We start from the raw sequence: 27448 nt of genomic DNA, 5'->3' as shown, positions 1-27448 counted from the left end.
CTGTATATGATGTATGGCTGTGTGTGTGTGGCTATCCTGATATTTGTGTGTATGCTTGTATATATTCCCTGCGTGTGATGTGTGTATGTTTGCTTGTGTGTGCATGCGTCACGCATGACTGGTCGCTAAATAATAACATATTGTGTGTGCACGTTGCTTGCTTGCATGCATGTCTGTTTCAGGTGGATGATAAGAGGCAGGATGTGTCTGTTTGTGAGCTTGGGGACTCATCACTGGAGGCTCAGCTACAGACTGAAAGAGAGGCTCTGGACAGGAAAGAGAAAGAGGTAATGTATTGTTCTTATGGGGGTTTCTTTCTTTCACATGTTTGGAAGGGAATTTCTAAGTAGCCAGTCCAGCACTGTGTCAAAGCTAGCCAGCGAAAACCTTGATTGGTTATCACCTCCCCCGATGATTTACATAAAGTAGACCATTCCTCTACTTGTTGCAACCCTTTGCCCGCCATCTTTCACTTCGCCTCAAATCACGCTCCTACAATAGCCAATGATGGACACAAGACAGGTCCCACTTAGATTTCAAGTCCCCTGTTCATGTGTCGTTGCCCTGGTCCTCAGTTAGATGGATAAGAACACACAACACTCTAGCTTGACTCCCCCCTTTCCCCTCCTCCCTTCCAGATCAGTAACCTGGAGGAGCAGCTGGAGCAGTTCCGGGAGGAGCTGGAGAACAAGAGTGATGAGGTGCAGCAGCTCGACATGCAGCTGGAGATCCAGAGGAAGGAGCTGAGCACCCAGCAGAAAGACCTGGAGACCAAGGACCACCTGCTCCAGGTAATCGGCCAACACAGCTAGGCTAGCATGTACAGTTGAAGATGGAAGTTTACATACACCTTAGCCAAAAACAAAATGGCCACAACTTTGGAAGTATGCTTGGGGTCATTGTCCATTTGGAAGACCCATTTGCGACCAAGCTTTAACTTCCTGACCAATGTCTTGAGATGTTGCTTCAATATAGCCACATACTTTTCCTACCTCATGATGCCATCTATTTTGTGAAGTGCATCAGTCCCTCCTGCAGCAAAGCACCCCCACAACATGATGCTGCCACCCCCATGCTTCACGGTTGGGATGGTGTTCTTTTTACCTCCAAACATAAAGATGGTCAATATGGCCAAATAGTTCTATTTTTGTTTCATCAGACCAGAGGACATTTCTCCAAAAGGTACGTTTTTTTGTCCCCATGTGCAGTTGAAAACCGTAATCTGCCTTTTTTATGGCGGTTTTGGAGCAGTGGCTTCTTCCTTGCTGAGCGGCCTTTCAGGTGATGTTGATATTTTACTGTGGGATAGATACTTATGTACCTGTTTCTTCCAGCATCTTCACAAGGTCCCTTGCTGTTGTTCTGGGATTGATTTGCAATTTTCACACCAAAGTACGTTAATCTCTAGGAGACAGAACGCGTCTCCTTCCTGAGCGGTATGACAGCTGCGTGGTCCCATGCTGTTTATACTTGCATACTATTGTTTGTACAGATGAACGTGATACTTCAGACGTTTGGAAATTTCTCCCAAGGATGGACCAGACTTGTGGAGGTCTACAATTTTGTTTCTAAGATGTTGTTTTCTTCTTGGCTGATTTATTTTGATTTTCCCATAATGTCAAGCAAAGAGGCACTAAGTTTGAAGGTAGGCCTTCAAATACATCCACGGGTTCACCTCCAATTGACTCTATTGATGTCAATTAGAGTACCAGAAGCTTCTAAAGCCATGACATTATTTTCTGGAATTTTCCAAGCTGTTTGAAGGCACAGTCAACTTAGTGTATGTAAACTTCTGGTCCACTGGAATTGTGATACAGTGAATTATAAATTAAGTAATCTGTCTGTAAACAATTGTTGGAAAAATAACTTGTCATGCACAAAGTAGATGTTCTAACCGACTTGCCAAAACTATAGTTTGTTAACAAGAAATTTGTGGAGTGGTTGAAAAACAAGTGTTAATGACTCCAACCTTCGTGTATGTACACTTCCAACTTCAACTGTAGGTAGCCTTAGCCCCCCACACAGCTAGGCTAGCATGTAGGTAGCCTTAGCCCCCCACACAGCTAGGCTAGCATGTAGGTAGGTAGCCTTAGCCCCCCACACAGCTAAGCTAGCATGTAGGTAGCCTTAGCCACCCACACAGCTAGGCTAGCATGTAGGTAGCCTTTACCCCCCACACAGCTAGGTTAGCATGTAGATAGCCTTAGCCACCACATAACCAAGCTAGTATGTAGGCAGCCTGGGCCACTACGCTAGGCTAGCATGTAGGTAGCCTGGGACACAACGCTAGGATAGCATGTTGATAGCTTAGCCACAGCTAGGCTAACATTTAGATATGCCAGACAGTTAGACTAGCAGCAACCAGGTAAAACACAACAAATAGCCACGAAAAAGGCTAACATTTACTATAGGTAATCCTTAATCCAACAAGGTTGACACGTGGTTTCCATCTGCTAAACAAAGCCACATTAGCCAAAGCAACAAATGTGGGACCTGTTAGGCTAATATGGTAGTAGTGATAGGTAGTATCCCCACCCTAAAGATAAACAAATCCCCCATAAATGTTCCTTCCCTATTGTCTTAGTCCCAGTTTATTAAGGGTGATTTTTTTTTGTGTTGAAAGCCAGCAGATTATAATCTCCGAACATATGATACATTTTTGAAGGTGATGGAGGAGAAGGACAGGGAAATAGCCCTTCTTAATGAGCAGATGGCTAAGCTTCAACACACGGAATCAGCCCCTGATAACAAGGTAACCCCATATACATATATGTTACAGACAGACCATTTGATCTTCTGTCCACATATATGTATATCTCTGTGATAGTGGATCAGTGTGTGTGTTGTGTGACAGCCGTTTATTTTTTTATTTTTTTTGTTTTGACTTAACCTACCATTTTATGTTTTGATAAGTGGGCCTCCCATGCTCTGTTGTCTTGTGATATATGGTTTTTATGTTGGCTTACTAAACATCTGAGAACACTTGGAACACCCTAGAAATGTCCAACAAATCAGAATTTGTTCCTGAAGTACCGTTGTTACCTGATTGAGTTTCAACCATAGAAAATATATCACAAAAATGTTATCAATATTAACTATCTTGCCGTGGCACAACTGTCTCAGAGGTTTACCAGAAAGCATGAGCCAGTCTTTTTCCTCCACATCTTCGTCCTTATACCTACATTCGCTGCTCCATCTTTCCCTTCAGGAAATCAATGCGAGGGACGAACTACTGTGGGAGCTGGAGTCCCAGGTGGAGTGCATGCGGAGCGAGCAGCAGCGCCTGAAGAAGAACAGCGAGGAGGAGCTGGAGCAGCTAAACGCTGTCATCGACAAGCTCCAGGAGGAGCTAGCCAACATCGAGCGGAAGCAATCCTCAGAGACGGACGAGGAGCTCAAGGGCCAGTTGGAGAGCCAGGTCGGAGGTCCCAGCAAGGAGGAGTACGACGAAATGAAGCAAAAGATGGACCTGGCCACCCAAGAGCTGGACACCATCAAAGCCGAGCAATGCATGCTCCTGGAAAGGTACCGGTGCTTGCAGGAGAGCAGGCTAGCATTAGCCGAATCGGAAAAGGAGCAGTCGGACGACACCGCGATGGAGCTGCAAGATGCCCTCAGGGAGAAGACTGCAGAATTCTTGGTGGTGCAGGCTCAGATCCAGGCGCTGGAGCAGAGCGCCACCTCCAGGTTGGAGGAGCTGAGCCTCCGCATCCAGGAACTTGAAGCCTGTGTCAGAGAAAGGGATTCTGAACTGATCCGCTGCCGGTTCCTGGTGGAGCGAGCCCAGGAGGACGCCGACGAGCTCCAGCGCAAGGTCCAGGATCTGGAGGACAAGCTGAGGGAGAGGGTGGCGGCCGCGCTTGTCAGCCAGGCCCAACTGGGCGCCATCCAGCAACAGTTGCATCAATCGCAGGAGTCCAAGGGCCAGAGAACCAAAGAATTTGGCCACCAGGATCCCCAGGGACAGATGGAGGTACCGGACTTTGGGTTTGCAGGAACGTCCCGAGCAGCGGAGATCCAAGGAGCCAAACAGGGCCCCACGGGGAAGGTGGTCCTCCTGACGGAGAAGCTCCGCGAGCTGGAGGTGGGACTGAGTGGCATACAGAAGGACCAGGAGCTGCAGAAGCAGCTGCTCTCCAGTTCCGAGGAGGAGGTGTTGGAGTACGAGAAGAGGCTGGTCATGCTCATGGATTTGCTCAATCAGATGAGGACGACCAAGCCTGGTGGATTCCAGAGAACATTTCTGGCCGAAGAGGTAGGCCTTATCTCCCATAGGCAATAAGTTAAGGCTAAAGTTAAGTTAGCTCTAGCCTGCACTGCCTCCTATAAATTCACTTTTTAGGTGTTAGAGTTAGCCTGTAGTACTTCCCATCGATGAGTGGATTACCTGTAGCCTACACTGCCTGTAATGTTTTTCACAGTTTAATTGCTGACAAGCTGCTATCTCTTTGAACTCTGAACCAGACTCCATCTTCTGGAGAAAACGAGCCGGCTGTATCTGGGATGATACAGGAACTACAGGAGGTCAAAGACGAGGCTTCAGCCACCAAAGCACAGCTCAGCAGTTACAGGGAAAACAGCAATAAACTCCAGCAGGAGCTCAAGGTATGTAATATCACACTCAACAACCATGTTTGATTAGTGCTCTATTCAACTTGTTGCTTGAAAGGGAGTTACAATTATCACATATTTTCCTTTTTTAGGCAAAAGAGGTTGCAATAGCAAAGCTTCAAGAAGACCTTCAAAGGGTAAGAAACAAAGGGAGTTCCTCCGTTTACCATAGGCACAGACACAATACAATTCTACTGCCTCAGTGTTGCTAAAGTACTGCGATACCTTCTTGTTCTTGACATTCGCTTAAATTCATTGTCTTGAAATCCAAATTCTAGAAATTCTAACATCTAACACTTCTACCTTTGACAGCAGGTGTCATTGGGAGGCAGTGAGGCCAAGGTGTCTGAGCTCCATCGGCAGCTGAAGGAAGTCAAAGAGGAGGCCGCTGCCACCAAAGAGGAGCTCAGCAGCTACAGGGAACGCTGTGACAAACTACAGGAGCTGCTACAGGTATGAACACAGTCCCAATCAACCAGTGTTCAGCAGAGCAAAGAAGTCGCAGTCTTCGGGTGCCAAACTCAATTGTCAATTTTATTAACTGTCCATTTTGTGTGGATAACTGTACATTTAAAAATGTTGATCAAATGGGAAGTTGTATGTTTGTAGTCTTTTCAGTGATTAACCAATCCGACCATTTAAATATTTTTTTTGTACCGAAGGAGAGAGAGATGACCATAGCACATCTCAAGGGAGAACTCCACCGGGTAAGTGTATATTGCTGCATGGAAGAATATTCCAACTTTAGTCAACAATATGGAAAAATATCTATTGGCATATCTTCACTTCTGTATCGATTTTGGTGTCTCCGAACTTTACAGGCCTCATCGGAAGATGACAGTGCCACCGCGTCTAAACTTCTCCAAGAGCTCCAGGAGGTCCGAGAAGAGGCAGCTGCTACCAAAGAACACCTGAACAGCTTCAGGGAGTGCAGCGATAAACTCCAGAACGAACTCCAAGTCCGTGACCTGTCCATTGCACAGCTTCAAGAGGAGCTCCAACAGCTCAGAACAGCCTTGGCGAAAACCACAGAGTCACCGTCACCACTATTCCCACTATCACCATCTCAGTCTCCCTCACCCCAGCAGCAGCAGCCGGTACCAGCCTCCAATCCGAAAAATAAAGGAGTCAAACCGCAAGACCACCGCCATGGAGCCAAGGGAAAAATGTCCGCCACTGCCAAAGACAAACCATCGCTCTCTAGGAAGATCTCTGCCGCGGAGAACCAAACGTCCTCCGACAAATCGTCTGGTCTTAATGTATCTCAACGTCTGCCTCGTACAGATGCTGGCACCCAGACGGAGACCTTTTCCTCCCAGACATCTGACCAGCCCAGGTCTGTGTCAGAGGAAGAGGTGGAGGAGATGATCGGGGAGTACCAGGAGAAGATCGTACAGATGCAGGAGCTGCACGCGGCGGAGATCCTGGACATGGAGGCCCGGCACATCGCAGAGAGCGAGGCCCTGAAGAAGGACGCTCAGATGTTGGAAGAGGAGTGTAGGGCTCTCAAGACCGTCATCGAGAAGCTGCAACGCTCTCATGAGGTGAGTCCATTGGGTGACATCTCAGCAGACCTGAGTTGTGTTCATTAGGCACAAAACCTAAGTGAGTAACAGAACAAAAGTCTACCCGGAAACTTGTTTTCGTTTTCTGTTGCAGAACCCGGTTTCGGTCTGTTTTCTTTCATTTGGTGCTTAATAAACATGACCGAGATGATGAGCTTGACATTTTTATGGGGGAGTGGGGAGGTAAAGGAACTCAAACTCTTCTGTGTTCTGACCTGGTTTCATGCCCTCCAGGCCCCCTCATCGAGACCAGAGCGTCCCGCAGGATCGCAATTTAAAGACGGCTACACCAGTGGTAAGTTGTTGTAGTGTCACACATTGCACCTCCATTCCAAATGTGAGCCTCTGTATTCAATGCTATGCCAAGTGTCTCTCAAGAGGTTGCATGCTTTCCCTAGTAATCGCAATACCTTAGGCGATATAACACCTTCACAATCAATGCATAAATATGTATACAATACATTATCAACAAACACAGCATTTTACGAGTCATGGTGTGTGTCTTTTGAGTTGATACATAAGTTTGCTAGTGTTTGACGAAGGATGCTTTTCATGATTTGAGAAAATGTTATTTTTCATGTCTATTCAAAGAAAGAGTTTTTTGCTTCCATTGGTATGCAATGTTAACCTTGTGTGTACCCTATTGCAGACAGCAGTTCTGAATGGAGTCAGCGGACAGGTTATGACCTGCCTAATCTGCAGCAGGAGTTCAGGACCACGCCAGAGGGAGCCAGGATAGAGACAGACGAAGCCCTGCCTGACAGAATTAAGGTACAAGAACTGCATTTGGAAATGTAAAGTTAAGCATGTCTTTGTATGCCAATCTGTGTATTGGTGTAGATGTCTAGTTTGCACATGGTTTAATGTTTATGAGATGTATCTCTGTACATGTGTCCCCTCCAGAACCTGCTCCGAGAGGTGCACCAGGAGGGTATGCAGGTGCTATCCCTGTCGGAGCTGCCAATCCCAGAGGGCGAGGCTGACCCAGCCAGCCTGATCCACCATGCTCAGGGCTGGCCCAAAGAGAGAGGGGCCTTGCTGGCCACTGTGGAGTCCCTCAAGGCCCTCATTGCCCAGATGCAGACACACAGCAGGGAAACACAGGTACAGTACTGGTAGCATCTGTACTGTGTAGCGTGGATACTTTGTACTAGTAGCCTCACTTAAATACCGTAGGGGTTTTGTTGGTCTCAGTTTAACCCCCAAGGTTGATGTCTGTGTCCCTGTTAAAATCGAATTAGCATAATAAATCCCCCCCGAAAACAGCAGTTTAAGTTATAGATATTTGTCGCACTTCTGCATCTGCATGAAAGGTGACAAAGCTAGAGCGGTGTTTGTCAGACCTTGAGACATTATGCTCTACGACCCCCACAAGCATCTTGGGACTCGTCTGAAGTTGGTACAGCTGATCTACCAACTTCTGTCTGTAGCGTCCGAAGAGTTTGGGCTCTAGGAAACACACAGGCCTCACAAAACTCGTCTGAAGGTCCCAGTCGAAAAATAATTGTGGAAATATATATGGAGACACTTTAGTGACAAAACTAAGAGGTAAAATACATGTAATAAATAAATAAAAAACATGTATGTATATATAACAAATGTTTCCTGATCTGATATATCTTTGAGATCTAGGATTAGACCCTTTGGAAGTTTAGTGAATCTGTTATTCAATGCGTTTGTCTGGGCTAATAGCAGTAAGGCCAAATAAATATTTTCATAAAATACTTTTTTGGGTACTTCAAGGGGTCTTAAAATTCAAAATAAAATAACAAAATTATCCTTGGTATGACCTTCTTAAAACAATTCCATAAAGCTTAGTAGAACCCCCCCCCCCCCCCCCTCCCCTGGCTTAGACAGGGCTAAGACTTTGATGGGTTCAGTGAAACACAGCTTTTAAGGCTTAATTAAGCCTTCAGAAACCATTTTCCCCCTCATTGTCTGTAAATATGCATGTCTATGTGCTTGTGTATGTTCAGACTCCAGGTAGTGCGGACTGGCGTGGAGAGCTGCTGGGGGCAGTGCAGCAGGTGTTTGTGAGGGAGCGGAGTGTGCTGAAGAGCACCCTCTATGCCCGTCTGGACCAGCTGGACACTAGCGACGCTGTCATCCACCTCAACCATCTGGAGCACAGGCTAGCTGAGCAGGTTACTGAAAAACTATGTACACTTTAGCTTAACTTCTGGCTAACCTTAGCATTAGCCTCAACTAGCTGGAGCACATGCTAGCTGAGCAGGTAGCTAACAAACACTTAACACTCAGGTTAGCCTTAGCCTTAGCCACAGTTTAGCTTGGTATTAGTCTATTAGCTAGATAGAGTGTGGGATATAGCCAACAGGTAATTAAGAAATATAGAGCAGTTTTAGTCTAGGGTCTATTTCTCCACTTCGTAGGAAAACTTGGTGGTTATATGCATTGTTTTTAAGTTCCAAGGCTAAACTGTGTCTGTGTGTAAATCTACAGGATGCCCATCACAGGGATGCCATGGGGATGCTGAAGACTGCAGACAGAAGCAGTTTGCTGACAGAGGTCCGGCAGCTCCGGGTCCAGCTACAACAAATCCAAGCCCAGGAGCCTGGCAGATCCAATCAAGGTCTGTAGTCTGGCCCTCCAATTGCTTCTCGTGCTATGTGGGTGGGTGGTAAGGACACATAGGGATGATGGATGAACGTGTGGGGGCTGGATGGATGGATAAATTCATTGATTTTTTGATTGACTAATATCTATAGTAAATTGTCTTAGATGAGGTCACAGTTATTCAACTGAATGCAACCAATTTAATGAATCTAAAAAGGACAAACAGCAGCTGATTCTAATGTCTTGCATGTTGTTTTGTCTGGCTGCTTGTCCCACTCAGGTGTTCAGCCCAGTGTGTCGCCTGGTATTGAGCAGCAGAGGGAGAGAGGAGCCCCTCAGGCTGGTTTGTGTGGCGTTCAGGAGCCCCCCACACTGCAGCAGGCTGACAGGGCTCTGCTGGAGGAGCTGAAGGGAGAGCTGTCCCAGACCAAACTAGAGCTGGAGACCACGCTCCAGGCCCAGCAAAAACACCTGAAGGAGCTGGACACAGTCAGGTAAGGTTTTAATGCACGCTCACACAAACACACACCATCAGTGTCTTAGTTTGATACATAAAAGAGCAGAACATTCTCAGGTAAGACTATTTAGAGATGTACAGAAACAAACATCGACTTACACTCACCTTCCCAGCATCGGTATTGCATACACATCTAGTTTACCTTCCTAGTTGCTGTTGGATGGATCCAGACCGGTGTCTTTTTTTCTAGAATGGAGGTGTCACAGAAGGCTGCTGAGGTGGACACCTTGACGGACAGACTGGCAGACGAACAGAAGAAGGCCAGAGAGATGCAGTGGGCCTTCGAGAAGGAGAAGTGTAAATCTGAAAAGAAAGAGGAGCTGGAGAGCGAGGAGCTGGAGGTAAGACAGTTTTTAGGGGAGGTAGTAGACAGGTGTCCCAGTGTAATTTCACACGTCTTCACTTTAGTGTGTTTGACTTAAATGCAGTGTTTTACTGATGGGTTCACCTTAGTCACTGGAGTAGGTCTACTCGTGTTTTTCACACTTTGTATTTACACCCCTTCCCTCCAGGATCTAAAACTGGCCCTGGAGGAGCAGCAGAGTCACGTAGCCCAGCTGACCTCAGCCCTAGACCAGGAGCGCCAGTCCACCTCCCAGCTTTCCGTCCAGGCCGAACAGGAGCGCTCCATACTGCAGACCCGGGCATCGCAGCTCCACATCCAACTAGAGTCAGAGCGAGCCCGGGCCCAGGAGCTGAGTAGCGCCCTGGGGAGAGAGAAGGAGCTCCGCCAGCACGGCTCCTCCTGGAGTGAAAGCCCAGAGAGGAAGGGGGCTGAGAGTGGGGAGGATGAAGTGGTGGGAGGGGCCATGTCATCCGAAGCTCTTCTGAAGGGACTGCGGAGGGAGATGGACAAGAAGCATGCTCAGGTGGGCTGTTTGTTTGTTTGTAGCTGAAGCAGATGCACACACACACACACACACACACACACACACAAGTACATTCACACTAGTTTACTTACAATAAGTCTTATGATGCAATGAAGGGGGCTTTTACCGGTTGGTTCTTCACCGTGTCTTTCTCACTCAAACACCCACAGCCACACACGGCCCCCAAGCGCCGCCCCCTTCCATTACAACTATTGTATTTTCAAATCCAAACAACAAAGTCTCAACCCCTCAGGATTTTTCTTCTGGATGAGAGAACCAATCAAGTCCGCACAATTTCTTAGCATTAACAAACGGCCTCCTGTCCAGATCAGTGAGTCACAGCTCTTTCACGCTGTGTGGTCGCATCAGCCAGGCTGCTATCAATGCCCTGCACACAGGAGATTCACAGAAAGTGCTAGCGAAAATATTGGGTTGGCATTATGACCAGTTATGTCATGTGATTCTGCACCCCTACTAAATTGTGCCACCCTATTGGCTTATCAGGTGGTGCATCTGCTTTCTTCAAATTGTCATGACAACATTACATAGGCATTACTATTATAGTAACAAAAGTTACCTCCACTTCTGCATTCCCACGAAATCCTGTGACCTCCTATTTATTCCCTCTTCAGGTGGTTAGTCTGCTGGACGAGGTGGAGGCCCAGAAGCTGGAGGCTGTGGGACGGGAACAGGAGCTGACCTCGGCAGCTCAGAGGTCATGCCAGGACCAGGAGGCTCTTCGTGAGGCAAGGGGCCAGCTGGAAAGCCTGGGGGAGCAGGCGCGGGATGCCATGGCGCAGCTGGTGAGAGAGGTGCAGCAGGGGAAGCGACTGGAGCAAGAGAAGGAGATGCTGCAGGAGAAAGTGGTCCGGCTGGGAGAGATGAGAGGGGGGGAGACGGTTGGGAGCGGGACGCAGCAGCAGCCTGATAACCAAAACGTGGGTCACATTCCTATATCCTACATTCATACACTTTGAATGAACCAAATATAGCGCTTTTGAATCAGATGGTACAATTGAAATGCATTTTATAGAAAAATCCAATAGGAATATTGTATATGTTTTCTTAGCTATTGGTACTACAATATATTGCGATTATTAAGCTCTTGTTGTTAGAACCCGGCTATGTATGATAAAATAATCACACTATACACTATACTATACAGGAGTATGTGGACATCCCTTCAAATTAGTTGATTCGGCTATTTCAGCCACACCCATTGCTGACAGGTGTATAAAATCGAGCACACACCATGCAATCCATATACAATCATTGGCAGTAGAATGACCTTACTGAAAAGCTCAGTAACTTTCAATGTGGCACCATCATAGGATGTCACTTTTCCAACAATTCAGTTCGGAATATTTGCCCTGCTAGAGCTGCCCCGGTCAATTGTAAGTGCTGTTATTGTGAAGTGGAAACGTCTAGGAGCAACAACACGAAGTGGTCAGCCACACAAGCTCACAGGAAGGGACCGCCGAATACTGAAGCGTGTAAAAATCATCTGTCCTCAGTTGCAACAATCACTACCGAGTTCCAAACTGCCTCTGGAAGCAACGTCAGCACAATAACTGCTCGTCAGGAGCTTCATGAAATGGGTTTCCATGGCCGAGCAGCCGCACACAAGTCTAAGATCACCATGCGCAATGCCAAGCGTCGGCTGGAGTGGTGTAAAGCTCGCTGCCATTGGACTCTGGGGAGCAGTGGAAACGCATTCTCTGGAGTAATGAATCACACTTCACCATCTGACTAATCTGGGTTTGGCGGATGCCAGCAGAAGGCTACCTGCCCGAATGCATAGTGCCAACTGTAAAGTTTGGTCAAGTCGGAATAATGGTGGATAATAATTTTGGAATGAGATGTTCGACAAGCCGGTGTCCACATAACTTTGGCCATGTAGTGTAATAATGTTAAGGTGGAGCTGTTTTATGCTCAGCAACAGAATTATAATGTATTATAATCCACAATTATGGCCATTTGAGAGTCTGTTGGTCATAAGTTATTTAAACTCTACTATGCTATGTGTCTTCTGAGCTGAAACTTTTCTGTACCGTGTCTGTGCCAGCAGCAGGCTGTGTGGCGAGGCATTCCCACTGACCGGACCAGAGACTGGGTGTTCCAGCAGAAGCCTGGCAACATGGTTACTATCGAATCCAGCGCACCTTCCCTCCTTGAGGTCACTGGGACAGGGGTCAACCTCGCCCCCCACCATAACCCAAAACACTCAGACAAGGTCTTGGGCAAACTGCAGCTCATCGCAGCCAAGATCCGAACCATGGTCAGCAAGGGCTCTAGCAGGTATCTCACAATTACTTAACAACTTTGTCTCAACACATTTGTACATGTTATATACATCCGTTCAACTTCTCATTGAAGTGAACTGATCCATATGTGCAGGTGTAGATTGATGTTGTGTGGATTAATCCATATATGTGTGTATGTACAGGCTGACTTCGGAGGTGGACAGTGAAGGGCTGTCGTGGCTGCAGACCAATATTGATGAGGTCATCACTATGCTGCAGCAGTCTCCAGCACTCCCCTTGGTCCCTGAGGTGAGATGGCACTTCAGACTACTTTGATTAGATTGTTGTTTATTGTCCTGCAAAAATATTTAAAAAAAATATCTAGCTCACACATTATATACATAAACCACATAGAAAACCCAACAGGAAACAAATCTTGGTCTTAGTCAGACTTAAATAGTATCCCCCTGCCCAACACCTGCCCAACACCTGCACATATAGGAGTAAGCTATTCCATTTCAGTTGCTACTGAGTACTGACATTTCTTCTCTGTTGTGTCTACAGAGCACCGCCCTGCTGGCGGGAGGCCAGTCCAGCTCCCTGACAGAGCGGCTGCTGAGGCAGAATGCTGAGCTCACTGGCTTCGTCAGCCGTCTGACAGAGGAGAAGAACGATCTGCGCAACCAGGTCCTCCGCCTGGAAGATGAGCTTCGACGCTACCGCCAGGCTGGTCTGGGATCAGGGGACAGCGTGAGTTACAATACTAGATCTAATGCAATTCAGGGCTGGTGACTGGTCTGGGACCAGTACAATAATAGTCTAATACTATACAGGTCCAGTGGCAGGGTGGGAATCTAGAGATGGGACAGAGAGAGTACAATACTGGATTGCAGAAGCACCTAGAAATGGCAGAGAAGTAAAAATGTGTGGAGACATTGTGTTAATTTGCACCACCCCAACATCACTCCTCTCTACCTCTATCCCTCCCTCCAGTCCAGCAGGAGAGGCGGCGTGAACAAGCAGCATGAGGCGGCCAGCCTTCTGTTCTCATCGGAGCGCGAGTCCTGGACCAGGGAGAGGAGCCGGCTGGAGAAGGGCCTGCGTCTAGCCCAGGCCGAGGTGACCCGAATGAGGGGAGAGATCAGGACAGAGTCCCTCAGAGACATGACCGGACCGGACACAGACAACGCCACACTGAAGGTGAGCTTAAAGCTGCCCTGCATCTCTCCATAACACTACACTCACCTCTTTACAAATTGACCACTTTTCCACTCTTTGTCAGAGTTGAATAGAAAATAATTGTTGCACATCTATAAAACCCACTTAACTTACACTATTACAACACTCCTCTCTCTCTCTTCTGTTCCCCTTCTCTAGAGGATGTATGGCAAGTACCTGCGCTCCGAGAGTTTCCGCAAGGCCCTCATCTACCAGAAGAAGTACCTGCTGCTGCTGCTCGGCGGCTTCCAGGAGTGTGAGGAAGCCACGCTGTCGCTTATTGCTCGCATGGGCGGGCGGCCCTCCCACTGCAGCCTGGAGTCCCCGACGCAGCACAGCCGAGGGCTGACGCGCTTCCGCTCGGCTGTCCGCGTCTCCATCGCCCTCTCCAGGTACAAAAATGGGAACTGAAGTGGTAGGATGGTGTTGCAACTGTTAGGAAGAGGCTATGGTATAGCTAATACTTATGATATATGTACTCTTATGGTCCTCTATCCCATCTTTTTGAATCAAACTGTTCTGTTCTTTCAGAATGCGTTTCCTGGTCAAGCGATGGCATAAAGCTACGGGGATGAAGTCCATAACATCTGGCAATGTGAACAGAAACGGTCTGGGACAGTCACCAGGTATGGAAATCACATTCCCTCACACTAACCCCAACACAAAGAAAATGAACTGGGAATGAATGAACTGGTTATTGAGTTAAATGGTAAAGAACCAAGCTCTGCTAACCTAGGCTTACACACTTGTAATCAATTAAGTGCTGATTGGTCAGGTGGTCCACATGGCTAGCTAATCTAAATAAATAACCTGAATATTCTAAAGTGCCAGGTTCAAACAAAAGCAGAAAATTAATAATGACCTTTTCATTGGTATTCAAAGTTGTCCTGCTGACTCATTAATCCGGTTTTGTGAGAGAAAAACCACATAGAGGACTGACAACTGTTTCTCTTCCTCTTCAGGTATCGAGATGAGGACAGACTCACCCTACCTGCATCCAGGGAGTGTGGAGGTGTACGGGGAAATCAGAGGGGCCAGCACGGGGCGCACTGGACGAGACTCCCCCAGTTCCGCCCTTTCCTCTGCACAACACAGGTTCCACATGGCTGGGGACCCTCTGACCTGCTCTCACCTCCAGAACTACGACCCTGACCGAGCGCTCACCGACTACATCTCCAGACTGGAGGCCCTGCAGAGGAGACTGGGGAGCGTGCAATCAGGTAACACACACACACACTTCCAACCATACTACCTCATACGATCTAATGTTAAATAATGTAATGCCATAAGCAGAAATTGCCCTCTCATTCAATCACTCCACAAAATATGTGCAGATGATAAGGTGAATGCACCAATTTGTAAGTCGCTCTGGATAAGAGCGTCTGCTAAATGACTTAAATGTAAATGTAAATGATGCTTCCAATGTTCTTGTCAAGAGTTAAGTCTTGGGATCTAAACAACTTCATTTTTCCCTTCCTAGGTTCTTCTTCATATGCTCAATTGCACTTTGGAATAAGAAGATAGAAGTCTATAATTTACATTGAAACTGTCTTGAAGAAACTGTTGCCTTTTCTTGTGCTGAGCTTTGGTATTTTGTATCATTCTGCTGTGTACAGTATATATCTATATATATTACGTGGGGACCAAGAACAATTTTTTGTGTGTGGACATCTTATAATCAGGCTTTTTGTCGCCAGCACTTGAAACAGCTTCTATGTTTGTAAACTTTGGTCTGCCTCTTTGTTGTGGATAAACACAATCACGTTAAATGTATATTTGTGGAATGCTAATTTAAACAAAAAACATTGATTAACTTAATTTATACTGTGTGGGTGGAAGAATATGTAGTGCAGGCTTTGCCGGAAAACTCCAGTCCTGGAGACGTACCGGGTGGGTGTGCAGGTCTTTGCTCCAGCCCAGCTCTAACACACCTGATTAAAGTAACTTGTGGTTTCTTAAATGAAAGACCATGATTGGTTGATTTATTGGAAATTGTTGTTAGTGCCGGGCTGGCACGCCCAGTAGCTCTCCAAGACGGGAATTAGGAGAACTCCTGACGTGGAGAATGTTTGACTTTACTATTGAGGAGGCTGCTACAGGATCTATATACACTACACTGTGTTTTATTAGAATGGTTTCTTGGACTGACTACAATTTGTAGAAGACATATTTTTGTAAAGGTAGGAACTTTGAATTTTCTGGGTATTTTGTTAGAAATGTAATTAAAGATGCATTTTAACACTTGAAATATGTGGTCACACTGTTTTTTCAATTCAGCATCACTGACACACAATCAGATTTTTACAAGTACACATGTAATTAGTTCTAACTGTTGTAAAACAAAATAAAACTTCAGCTAAAATGTGAATCTGGTATGGGGGAAATGTACGGTCAATGCAATTATGGTGTGAAGACAAATTGGACATGATTTCGACTCCTGGAATTCACATGGCATCATCTCAGATATAATTTTTATTTAAAAGGTGCAAATGTTCACAAAATTAGGCTTCAAGCAGTAAAATCAATCTAAATAAATAAAATGGAGTAATAATTTTCCATCATCAAGGTACTACATTGGTCAAACTACACTATGACCTCCCAACATTCCCACTCGATATGCCAAGTCGTGTTTATTAGGGCACACAACAGAAAATGTGTCTTTTGTTAAGCAAGTGCAGGTTGTCCCTCCCCGTTTAAAGTCCTTGGTCTTTGTTTGACCCAGCCTAGGTCCTCTATCTTTGTACAATTATGAATGGACTGTACATACAAAGTCAGTGATGGTCGGTTTGATCACTGATCTCTATGAAGCAATGGATAAGGATCAGTGGTTTTAATATTTCTCACAGCTCTAGAAAAGGCAGTGCTTAAGTGCTTTTTTACTCCAGTAATATTCATTCTTACAGTAGTATGTTCACTCCTACACAGTGGACTCCATACCACATTTCAGACAGTGGAAGCTTGAAAGCTATATGCATTACCATGACATTTTGAAATAGAACGGCCAAAAGCTGAGGCCTGGTTCCAGATCGGTTTGTGTTGTATAGCCAAATCCTATGGTAGTTGGACTATATCTGGGATCAGGCTACAAAAGATGAGCTTTTGATGAATAAACTAACTGATTCAGTTTAGGCTTACATCAATGGTGGCTGGTGTCCCTTTAAACCAGAGGACGGGCTCATAGTAATGGCTGGAACTGAACAAGTGGAATGGTATCCCATCAAACAAGTGGTTTCCATGTGTTTGACACTAATCCATTCCAGCCATTACTATGAGCCGTCCTCCCCTCACCAGCCTCCTGTGGCTTACCATACATTCTAGCAAATTAAAAACACAGCAAACATAAGGTGGGGGCAACAAAAAGTAAAGTGAATAAGATTTTCAGACAGAACTCTGCGTTAATTTGAACAGTTCCTAAATTCAAGTACAAGAATGTTCTCTAAATAAAACCGTTAAAGGTAAGGTTGTTGGGGCAAATCTGAAATGGCTCCCTATTTCCTATATAGTGCACTACTTTTGTCCAGACCCTTATGAGAGCCAGCCCTATGAGGCTATGGCTGAAAGTAGTACCATATAGACTAGGAAACCATTTTGGACAAAGCCTTGCTCTTTTCGCTGCTGTGTTTTTGCGCTCAGTGTCTCTTAGTGTTGTCTCCTCTTGTATCTGATGACGGGGTTGTGTGGGGTGTGGATCATGGTTGTGTAGTTGATTGTGGGGAAGTAACCATCGACCAGGTTGAACTCGTAAAGGCGCAGCATGGTAGACCAGATGGTCTTGATCTGAACGTAGGCAAAGTTCTCCCCGATGCAGCGGTGACGGCCTAGAAGACAGTGAACATCGGTGTTTTTGTTTTTTTGTCATGGAAATGAGTCTGATCTGAAACTTTGTGGCATGAGACAGCTTGGAATGGGAGTAAAGTTCATTTATTGAGCAAGACCCCCACCTACTGACAGAATTTTACGAATCAAAATGCATACTGCATGAAAGATGTTTCCCCTACCATTGTATACATGCTTTGACACTTCTGTTTCCTCTTAAAGACGGCAGATCACCTAACGTATAAGATGCTAATAGGGATGAAAAAACGACTAAATATTCTTACCTGCACCAAAGGGCACATAGGCAAATTTCTCCGCTGCAGCAGGGTTGTCGTTAAGGTAGCGGTCAGGCCTAAACTCCATCCTCTCTGTCCAGGTGTCCTGCAGACGGTGGTTGACTGTCGGGGACACACACACCTGGTGACCAGCTGGGATGGTGTAGCCTGCTACAGTCTGGGAGTGGATTGAAGCAAAGGGTCAGGGTTGGTCAATAGTCACTCACTCACCTATTGTACACACATGCATTTAGCTGGGTTGGGGAAACATTCCATTTTAATGTAAATAAATAAATATATGGACAATTTACATTATTCCCATTTCTCTCTGTTAAATTCAGTGTCTGAAACGTTTTTTCAATTAACTGCTATTCTAATGGATTTGTAAAATCTCTTGACAGAAGGAATGACTTAATGGGTATTCGTTAACTTCCCAACAAATAATGATATTGAGCTTACCTGAGGAGAGCGTGCCATTCTCATCATGGTCATGATGGGTGGACGGAGTCGGAGGGTCTCTTTCAAACAGCAATCCAACAAAGTCAGGTCCTTCAGCTGATGTATGAACAAGAGAACAGGTAAGTAAAAGACCATGTCAAATATTTAAATGATAAAAACTGTCCAAATGAAAAGCTGAACTTGTGGGTTTAGCAGTCTAGAAAAAAGGTTCTACACTGAAGTTGCTTACATCAATATAAAATTACCCAGTTTAAATAGAATATGGTCAATAAACGGATCTAAATAAGTTTCAACAAAATAATTCAGAAAGATGTATGTACCTAAATTTAATATAATGGATTGAATATAGTCCACACTTGTAAGGCAGTATAAGAACATAATTCATATTTTCAACAACAAAGCTGTAGTGTAGTCTAATATGCCAGTTCTGGATTCTGACCTGGTCAAAGTTGAGTGGGGGCAAGTCTTCTCCACATGCAGTTTTCTGTTCAGCATAGCAGCGGTCCTGTAGGGCCTTATCTTTGCCAAGGAAGAAGCCCAACCAGGAACTAGTAGTGGAAGATGTGTGCTGTCCGGCCAGGAGTAGACCAATCAGCATGCCCGCTATCTCATCATCATTTAGGGGCCGCCCATCTCTTAAAAAGGGCAAAAATGGTTAAGATTGAATCAGTCTGAAATGGTACAACAGTTGTAGAACACCTTTAAACCAAATATCCATTCACTTCATTTATGTTGGGAGGCATGGAGGCATATACTTGTACCACATGTAGTAATACTGGCATCTGTTCCACTTATGTTTTACTTGTAGGTGGCATCTATGAGGGTCTGCAGCATATCGTCCACTTTCTCTCCAGAGCTTCTGCGTTTCTGGGTGACCTTGTAGAAGATGTTCTTGATCTCCCTGTGTGCTCTGTCCCGTCGTCTGTACAAAAATGACAAAACCTGTTTTTTCCTGCCTTATAGAAATAAGATATTCTCATATTGCTATTACAGAATGAATACAATAATAATTAAGTCCAACTCAGTCGATCACCAAAAACGTTAACCTGAGGATAGAACAATGAATAAAGTTTAATGAATCATAATTTCCAGCAACTGTTCTGGTAACTCAGTCTAACTTGGTCTGTCAATCAAAAAACCTAACCTGAAGGTGGAACAGTTTGAAATGACCCTTGGTTGAGGAAAGGACAGTATGAATGAAGTCTATCTCTTACCTGAAACTGGGCAGGGGCAGCCAGCCGGGCAGTAGCCAAGCAGCATGGCTGAAGCCCCCGTCCAGGTCTGCGTAGAGCTGGGCCACCTTCTCGTCCAACATGCTGCGGATCTCCTTCCCATGCAGACAGGCACTGGCCGTCAGGATTATCAGCTCCGACAGGGCCTCAAACAGGTCTGAGGGAGGAGTAGAAGAGATGGGGGGGTTAAGGAAGGTGTGAAAGAGAGAGAGCGGAAGAGATAAGAAGATGGAGATGGATGGAAATAGTGAATGAGTGAGACAGAGAGGGAGAGAGAACAGAGGTCAGAATTGCTGACTGGATAACTTTGACTGCGCTATGGCTCAAATGTTATGGCGTGTAAACAAGCGTTATGACGTACTCATAAACGGCGACACATTGCAAACAGATTCTATCAAGAGTGTGAAGCAAAAGGCTGCGGTCATTAGTAACCCGTTAAGTATCTGAGTATGTGCATGGGAGATCACTGCTCTCTTGAGCAATGTAATAGCTACAATAAATGACAACAAATGTTGACTTGATTTGCTTCTTACTCTCTTTATTTGTGTCAGGGGTAGCTCTGTTAAATGCTACTTTTGGTAATATCATATCGCTACCCTACCTTTTACAGATTAAAATGGATAGTAAGGTTCAAACTATATTACAGTAGTTACAACACATTGATTATGGTGTATTGTTTAGGTATTACTGCACTGTTGGAGCTAGAAACACAAGCTTTCGCTGCCCCTGCGATAACATCTGCAAATCTGTGTCTGCGATCAATAAACTGATTTGATTTTGAAAACATGAGGTATTACTAGAGAACATGTTGATGGGAAATTGTGTTGAATGGCTCATTTTCTGAACAGTTTACACTGCTGACACCTAAAGTCCACTGTGCTTCACCGAAGTCCCTATCCAGTCAGCTCTTCTTATAGGTCTGAAAGGATAAGCATACTGCATTAATAATTCAACTTTGCCATCTTATAGGCCACGTGGGAAATGTGTCATTCTGCTTACGGCTTTTCAATCCTTTCAGGTCTACATGAAGTAGCTACAGTAGGGGCTAGGGGTCGATTTGGAACTGGGCATTTGGATTACTTTCCACATGGAATACTGTAGAAACTCCGACCAATTGTAATGGCTCGGTCATCTTACTTTGTTCCCCACTGTCTCCCCATCGTGAAAAGTACTCCTTCGTTTCCTCCTCTATAATTTCAACGTGCTGTTTGAAATGGGCGATGTTCAGTCCTGTCTTAAACATCTTCTTCTGTTCCAGGAAGATCTACAAAAGAAAATGAGCGGCATAATTGGACTTAATTAGATAAATCAATACTTAGTTTATGATAGGTTTATGAGATGAAACACAAGACAAACAAACTTATGTCAACACTTTGTTGTGTGTGGTAACATTCTCTCTACATTTGTGAGTGCAACAGGGAGTATCTCTGTAAGTATTTATTCGCTTACATGGTTAGGTACATCGTAGGCAACCCCTTTTCCAAAAACTGGCGTGGTCAATCGAGAATAGACATCCTCTGCATTGAGATCTTCGTTCTTGCTGTTGAACATCAGTGTGGCTGCCTCACTACCCAGAAGGTAGGTAAAGGTTTTGCCCACCATGGTAAAGCTGACAACGGGCCCATACTGTGAATAGAAAGAAAATCAACCTTGTTTTAGCACCTACAATAAAGGGCACTTTCACATGGCACTATACACCAGTAAGGTAGAGATTCAAAAGCTGTATTATATGAAATAAGTTATTTTAAAGTGAATGCAATTTATTACTGCATGTTTTATAAACAAAATAGGTAGCACTTTGAGCACTAAAATATATTAAGTATACTTTACAGCAGTACTGTATTCTTACCTTTTCATATGCGTTCTCCAGAAATTCAATGGGACTTTTCCCAAATGCTATGGCATGACCCAGAAATGGAATGCTAGAAGGTATGTATGGTGGGTATTTCTGAGAAAATAAAAACATTAATTTAGTTACAAAAATAAAATACACAGGTCAAATGATTTTGATTTTGGACAATATGCATTGGGCTATGAATGCGCCGTGATGCTGTAACATTCACTGTAGCAGACCTAATAATAATGTAATATATACTGTAACTCAATTGATTTATTCTTCATGTACATACCTTGTGTTCTTCTGAAGATTGTGACTGTTTGAGCACCAGTTTAGAAATATATCCCAACGTTAGGGTGATCACAGACACTGCAAGGACCACTGATGTCAAGTTGTCACTCATTTTCCCGACTGTATTTTCTATTAGCATACTACTAACTTGATATAAATGCATAGCCATTGTTACGTCTTATGTTTATTTAAAAATGTTGTAAAATATTGTAGGCTACTGCGCCAGGCTCCTTGAATTTGCAACAAATCTGTTACCCGGTTGTGGTGTCGTTTCTACCACATCTAATTCGGTTTTCCAGAAGGCCCCAGGCTATTAGTATTAGCAGAAAATAGTGTTCCCCAGTGCTCAGTAAAATCCCTCTTTAGTCCAAAGGCATAGTTTCATCCATTGTCATTATAGCACTAAATGAAATTACGTGACAGATTGTATTGTTTCCTTGGCATCTCCACCTGTAGATCTGAAATTAGTCGTGCCCCCGCCTAACAAATTTCATTTGCTAGGTGCTGCGTGTCGGTCAAATAACTACACGCTCCGCAGCTCCCTTCCTGCACTCTGGTTGGCTATCACTACCTGGACTGATGTCTGGCTATATGATGTCACTGCCCCAATAGGAGAATCACATTGGTTGAACTACATACACCGTAGAATAGGTATAGATGTAGCTACTGTAGTCACTAAAGGGTGTCAAATTCAATCGAATTTGTTATACCACTGAACGTTACAAAGCAATATGCCTAGATTTAGGCTATGTTTGTGTAGGTTGCTATTATGATTTTGAATGATTATAATTGATTTTGTAATCCATCAATAACCACTTTCACACAATGTTGATGCATATCCAATTGCATTTATTCTCATGGTCAAACAATAATCAATACTTTGGTATGGATTCACTTGGTAAATGTACATTTATGAAAAACAAATGACTCCTCTCACTTTCCAACTTCACAATGCCATGAACTACGCCTCTATTCATATAGCACATTTGGCATAGTGTATTCATTGTCTTCTGGCTTTGGCATATATCTTGATGGCCTGAACCTGAGAGGAGAGTGTGTATACGCCTGCCAAGATCAGAGTCCTCACAAGTTGTTCAGCTATGACAGATGCCTCCTGGTCACTATGGAATAAGTCTATCCACAGAGTCAGGGCCTGCATGTTTTTTTCCTTCTGGGATGCCCTACACACAAAGTAATCAAATTGAGTGTCAAATCAAATTGAGTGATTCTATTTCCTATCAATTCCTTGATTGTAATTGGACACTGAAATGAAATTGAGGAACATTATCACTGAAATTCTATGCCAAATTAGAGGTTTATAGGATGATTCAAGTCATACCGTTTATTCTCTTTGGACTTAAACTCCTCAGTGTGTATCTTAAGTCATCGCCCTGCAAGTTATTGGCCAGAGACCGGAAAGCCTTTTGTAAGATGTGCTCTATAACAAAATAACAAAGTTGCAACATTACCTCACTTGCTAAGCATACAGTACACAACAATACAATTTGAATATGAAATGTACTGTGGAATGCTTGTGTATTATCCCCACTGTTCTCAGGAATCCGATGCTCTCAGGAATCTGCTACCCTACATTGTCTGAAGTCCAGTTCTCTCAAACATCTTAGTTTCGACAAGGTCTTTGGCAGTGTGGTTAGCTGTCAAGAAGACACACATATGAGAAACTTTTGAGGAAAACCTTAGCTCTGATATCTGTCCAAAATGTTAATGAATTGTATTTTAGCTCTAATGGTTGGTGCAAAAAAGTTATCTTAATTTATGCTCACTATAGCTTACCTTGATGCCTCTTCTGTGGCAGATTTTCAACTTTTCAAGTGATCTCAGATCACTGGTGTATCGGCAAAAACAGATTTACCCCCACCGCGACGTCCCCCAAAGGCTAACGTGCTAGCCCCGGTCTACTAACTGCTAGCCCCTACTAACTGCTTGCTTGCCTGCCCCGGTCTGCTAACTGCTAGCCCCTGCTAACTGCTTGCTTGCTAACCCGGTCTGCTAACTGCTAGCTTGTTTAGCCCCGGCCTACTAACTGTTAGCGTGTTAGCATCGGCCTGCTAACTGTCTGAATCGCCATGTTCCCAGTCAGCCCAACCACTCACTGGACCCATATGTTCACTTGGCTATGCATGCCTCTTTCTAATATCAATATGCCTCGCCCATTACTGTCCAGGTTAGTGATTACAGTCTTATTTCACTGTAGAGCCTCTAGCCCTGCTCAATATGCCTTAACCAACCATGTTGTTCCACTTCCTACATATACGATGACATCACCTAGTTTAAACGTCTCTAGAGACTATATCTCTCTCATCATTACTCAATGCCTAGATTTACCTCCAATGGACTCACATCCTACCTTACCTTTGTCTGTACACTATGCTATCGTGCCCAGAAACCTGCTCCCTTTACTCTCTGTTCCGAACGTGCTAGACGGCCAGTTCATATAGCATTTAGCCGTACCCTTATCCTACTTCTCCTCTGTTCTTCTGGTGATGTAGAGGTTAATCCAGGTCCTGCAGTGCCTAGCTCCACTCCCCAGGTGCTCTCATTTGTTGACTTCTGTAACCGTAAAAGTCTTGGTTTCATGCATGTTAACATTAGAAGCCTACTCCCTAAGTTTGTTTTACTCACTGCTTTAGCACACTCTGCCAACCCGGATGTCTTAATCGTGTCTGAATCCTGGCTTAGGAAAACCACCAAAAACCTTAATCTCCATCGCTAACTATAGCATTTCCGTCAAGATAGAACTGCCAAAGGGGTCGGTGTTGCAATCTACTGCAAAAAAAGCCTGCAGAGTTCTGTATTACTATCCAAGTCTGTCCCCAAACAATTCGAGCTTCTACTAAAAATTCCCCTTTCCAGAAACAAGTCTCTCACTGTTGCCGCTTGCTATAGACCTCCCTCTGCCCCCAGCTGTGCCCTCGACACCATATGTGAATTGATTGCCCCCCATCTATCTTCTGAGCTCGTGCTACTAGGTGACCTAAACTGGGACATGCTTAACACCCCGGCCATCCTACAATCCAAGCTTGATGCCCTCAATCTCACACAAATTATTAATGAACCTACCAGGTACAACTCCAAATCCGAAAACACGGGCACCCTCATAGATGTCATCCTAACTAACTCACCCTCCAAATACACCTCTGCTGTTTTCAATCAAGATCTCAGCGATCACTGCCTCATTGCCTGCATCCGTAATGGGTCAGCGGTCAAACGGCCTCCACTCATCACTGTCAAACGCTCCTTAAAACACTTCTGCGAGCAGGCCTTTCTAATTGACCTGGCCGGGGTATCCTGGAATGACATTGACCTCATCCCGTCAGTAGATGATGCCTGGCTATTCTTTAAAAGTGCCTTCCTCATCTTAAATAAGCATGCCCCATTCAAAAAAAAAAATAGAACTAGGAATAGATATAGTCCTTGGTTCACTCCAGACCTGTCTGCCCTTGACCAGCACAAAAACATCCTGTGGCGTTCTGCATTAACATCGAATAGCCCCCGTGATATGCAACTTTTCAGGGAAGTTAGGAACAAATATACATAGGCAGTTAGGAAAGCTAAGGCAAGCTTTTTCAAACAGAAATGTGCATCCTGTAGTATTAACTCAAAAAGGTTCTGGGACACTGTAAAGTCCATGGAGAATAAGAGCACCTCCTCCCAGCTGCCAACTGCTCTGAGGCTAGGAAACACTGTCACCACCAATAAATCCACTACAATTGAGAATTTCAATAAGCATTTCTCTACGGCTGGCCATGCTTTCCACCTGGCCACCCCTACACCGGTCAACTGCCCGGCACCCTCCACAGCAACCCACCAATGTCCCCACCATTTCTCCTTTACCCAAATCCAGATAGCTGATGTTCTGAAAGAGCTGCAAAGTCAGCTGGGCTAGACAATCTGGACCCTCTCTTTCTAAAATGATCTGCCGAAATTGTTGCAACTCCTATTACTAGCCTGTTCAACCTCTCTTTCGTATAGTCTGAGATTCCCAAAGATTGGAAAGCTGCCGAGGTCATCCCCCTCTTCAAAGGGGGTGACACTCTAGACCCAAACTGCTACAGACCTATATCTATCTAAGGTCTTCGAAAGCCAAGTTAACAAACAGATTACCGACCATTTCGAATCCCACCGTACCTTCTCCGATATGCAATCTGGTTTCAGAGCTGGTCATGGGTGCACCTCAGCCACGCTCAAGGTCATAAACGTCATCATAACCGCCATCGATAAGAGACATTACTGTGCAGCCGTATTCATCAACCTGGCCAAGGCTTTCGACTCTGTCAATCACCACATTCTTATTGGCAGACTCGACAGCCTTGGTTTCTCATATAATTGCCTCGCCTGGTTTACCAACTACTTCTCTGATAGAGTTCAGTGTGTCAAATTGGAGTTTGAGTTTGTTGTTGCTTGAATTGAGATGTGTGATATTCTCCAACTGACAGATTTCATCCGGAAGCCTTACAATTGTATTATTACTGATGTCAAGGGCTTTGAGGATGTGCAGGGAGTGGACAGCTGAAGGTATTGAAGTCTATTTGTTTCCTTAAAGAGATAATAATTCCACATTGTTCAAGTCTCCTATTTCTTCTGGAAGTGTTTTAGCTCATTGTTTGATAAAGTGAGGAATGTCACAGGTTTTTCCTGAATTAATTCCAAAGGAGAGTTTTGGTCAGTCATGTCTTCCAACATTATCTCTGACTTGTATTAACCCTGCGAAACAAGATAGCGGTTAGATTTTGGACTGTATTCAATCTGTAAATTCAGCGTTACAGCGTGATTGAAATGTAAAGGCAATGTTACCAGAGACTGCATTCACGGTAAACACAGCATATGTCGGCTCAATCAGAAATTACCTTTACATTTGTAGCACAGATTGAATGGAGCATAGCAGCGGGAAGATGTTTGGGTTAGGGATGTGCAATTTCTTTGCCCACGCTACAGATTGTTTTTTCAGGGGGTGCTACAGCACCCTTACTTCCCATGGCTATGGAATAGAGTACCACAGTATGAGTCATAATACCCATAAAACCTAGCGGTCAAACAAGGAAATGGTTCCAATAGTTTTTCCACCATTTATTTTTCCCATAGGGGATTTTAGAAACACCTAAAATAAGGGCTGTGACGTGACATTTATAACCGTGTAAATCTTTCTAGGACAATATATTCACCTGTATTTACAACCCAAAAATGAAATGTTATTTAAATTGACACAATACCTGTTAGCAAAGGTGTCAGCTAGAGACACGACGTGCAGGAGCTTGCAGGGATTTGTAGTCTTGCATTATGTCTACTTTGATGCTAATTAGTGTTTTCGAAATCTGAGAGTAAATAGAACCGAATATATTGATAAAAGTCACCTTGTCCGAGAGAGATATACATGGTTATCAAAACATCATGCCAGTGTCAGCCTACACAAAACACAGCCCTTATTTGAAGTGTTCCTAAAATTCTCTATGGGAAAAAAGAATGGTGGAAAAATGACTGGAACCATTTCCCTGTTTGACCCCTAGGTTGTATGGGTATTATGACACCTCCACAGTGGGGCTCTATAGAGCCCAAAGTGCATCTGTCATTTCCATACTGTTACAATTATATATACTGTTGTTGGTGAATGTTACAGTAATGGTACTTGTGCCTGTCTCATTCCACAAATTGTTACAACACTTGCTGAGTGAAGATATTGTTATAATGTAACACTGAAGCTGGCTCTCGGCTGGCAAGCTTCCAAACAAGATGGCAGGGCTAATTTCGCATGTCACTAACTTAAAGCGTATCGTTGCCAAGCATATCATTTTAATGTTACCTTTGGTTTGTCCACAACATCGCCAAATAAATTAACTTCTATATAAGTTAAATCAATTTCGCTGACTTTCAGTGATACAGAAGATGTCAGCAGGGTACTATCATGGCTACCATTGGTTACATA

At 44.5% G+C, this 27448-nt stretch overlaps 2 protein-coding genes across 13 annotated transcripts in view; one reads left to right on the top strand and one right to left on the bottom strand.

Annotated features, from left to right (window-relative positions):
• Window positions 1–15845, top strand: part of LOC115131523 (A-kinase anchor protein 9-like) — a 117808-nt gene extending 101963 nt beyond the window's left edge. For 6 of the 12 annotated variants that reach the window (XM_065020458.1, XM_065020451.1, XM_065020457.1 and 3 more), the window contains 26 exons: window positions 183–287; window positions 639–791; window positions 2624–2752; window positions 3209–4255; window positions 4465–4605; window positions 4704–4748; window positions 4924–5064; window positions 5274–5318; window positions 5433–6155; window positions 6411–6471; window positions 6826–6947; window positions 7080–7280; window positions 8153–8320; window positions 8637–8766; window positions 9031–9244; window positions 9458–9608; window positions 9780–10136; window positions 10769–11074; window positions 12205–12434; window positions 12583–12688; window positions 12944–13129; window positions 13373–13579; window positions 13757–13989; window positions 14129–14223; window positions 14560–14817; window positions 15078–15845. In XM_065020458.1, the coding sequence (XP_064876530.1) occupies window positions 183–287; window positions 639–791; window positions 2624–2752; window positions 3209–4255; window positions 4465–4605; window positions 4704–4748; window positions 4924–5064; window positions 5274–5318; window positions 5433–6155; window positions 6411–6471; window positions 6826–6947; window positions 7080–7280; window positions 8153–8320; window positions 8637–8766; window positions 9031–9244; window positions 9458–9608; window positions 9780–10136; window positions 10769–11074; window positions 12205–12434; window positions 12583–12688; window positions 12944–13129; window positions 13373–13579; window positions 13757–13989; window positions 14129–14223; window positions 14560–14817; window positions 15078–15121 (5598 nt within the window). In that variant the 3' untranslated portion in view covers window positions 15122–15845. The remainder of the gene's footprint in view (window positions 1–182; window positions 288–638; window positions 792–2623; window positions 2753–3208; window positions 4256–4464; window positions 4606–4703; window positions 4749–4923; window positions 5065–5273; window positions 5319–5432; window positions 6156–6410; window positions 6472–6825; window positions 6948–7079; window positions 7281–8152; window positions 8321–8636; window positions 8767–9030; window positions 9245–9457; window positions 9609–9779; window positions 10137–10768; window positions 11075–12204; window positions 12435–12582; window positions 12689–12943; window positions 13130–13372; window positions 13580–13756; window positions 13990–14128; window positions 14224–14559; window positions 14818–15077) is intronic. The other 6 variants (XM_029663310.2, XM_065020456.1, XM_029663308.2 and 3 more) reach the window with 4 other exon arrangements.
• A 206-nt stretch (window positions 15846–16051) lies between these two features.
• Window positions 16052–22014, bottom strand: LOC115131522 (lanosterol 14-alpha demethylase-like). Its single transcript, XM_029663307.2, has 10 exons — window positions 21509–22014; window positions 21229–21327; window positions 20829–21005; window positions 20517–20643; window positions 19362–19536; window positions 18950–19069; window positions 18587–18782; window positions 18148–18243; window positions 17698–17866; window positions 16052–17415 (listed from the first exon to the last, which is right to left on the bottom strand). The coding sequence occupies exons 1-10, from the start codon at window positions 21674–21676 to the stop codon at window positions 17237–17239; spliced, it is 1506 nt and encodes a 501-aa protein (XP_029519167.2). The 5' UTR covers window positions 21677–22014; the 3' UTR covers window positions 16052–17236.
• Window positions 22015–27448: the final 5434 nt, after the last annotated feature.

This window comes from Oncorhynchus nerka, linkage group LG7 (genome assembly GCF_034236695.1).
Source record: "Oncorhynchus nerka isolate Pitt River linkage group LG7, Oner_Uvic_2.0, whole genome shotgun sequence".
Lineage (NCBI taxonomy): Eukaryota > Metazoa > Chordata > Actinopteri > Salmoniformes > Salmonidae > Oncorhynchus > Oncorhynchus nerka.
The sequence above is the reverse complement of the archived record's forward strand: the minus strand, read 5'-3'. Positions and strand labels throughout refer to the sequence as shown.

Coding starts and splice junctions, on each gene's coding strand:
- LOC115131522 (XM_029663307.2), bottom strand. CDS start 21,676: ATGGCTATGCATTTATATCAAGTTAGTAGTATGCTAATAGAAAATACA. Junction 21,006..21,228: donor TGGAGAACGCATATGAAAAG/GTAAGAATACAG, acceptor TTCTATTCACAG/TATGGGCCCGTTGTCAGCTT. Junction 19,537..20,516: donor GGGAGACAGTGGGGAACAAA/GTAAGATGACCG, acceptor CTCCTCCCTCAG/ACCTGTTTGAGGCCCTGTCG.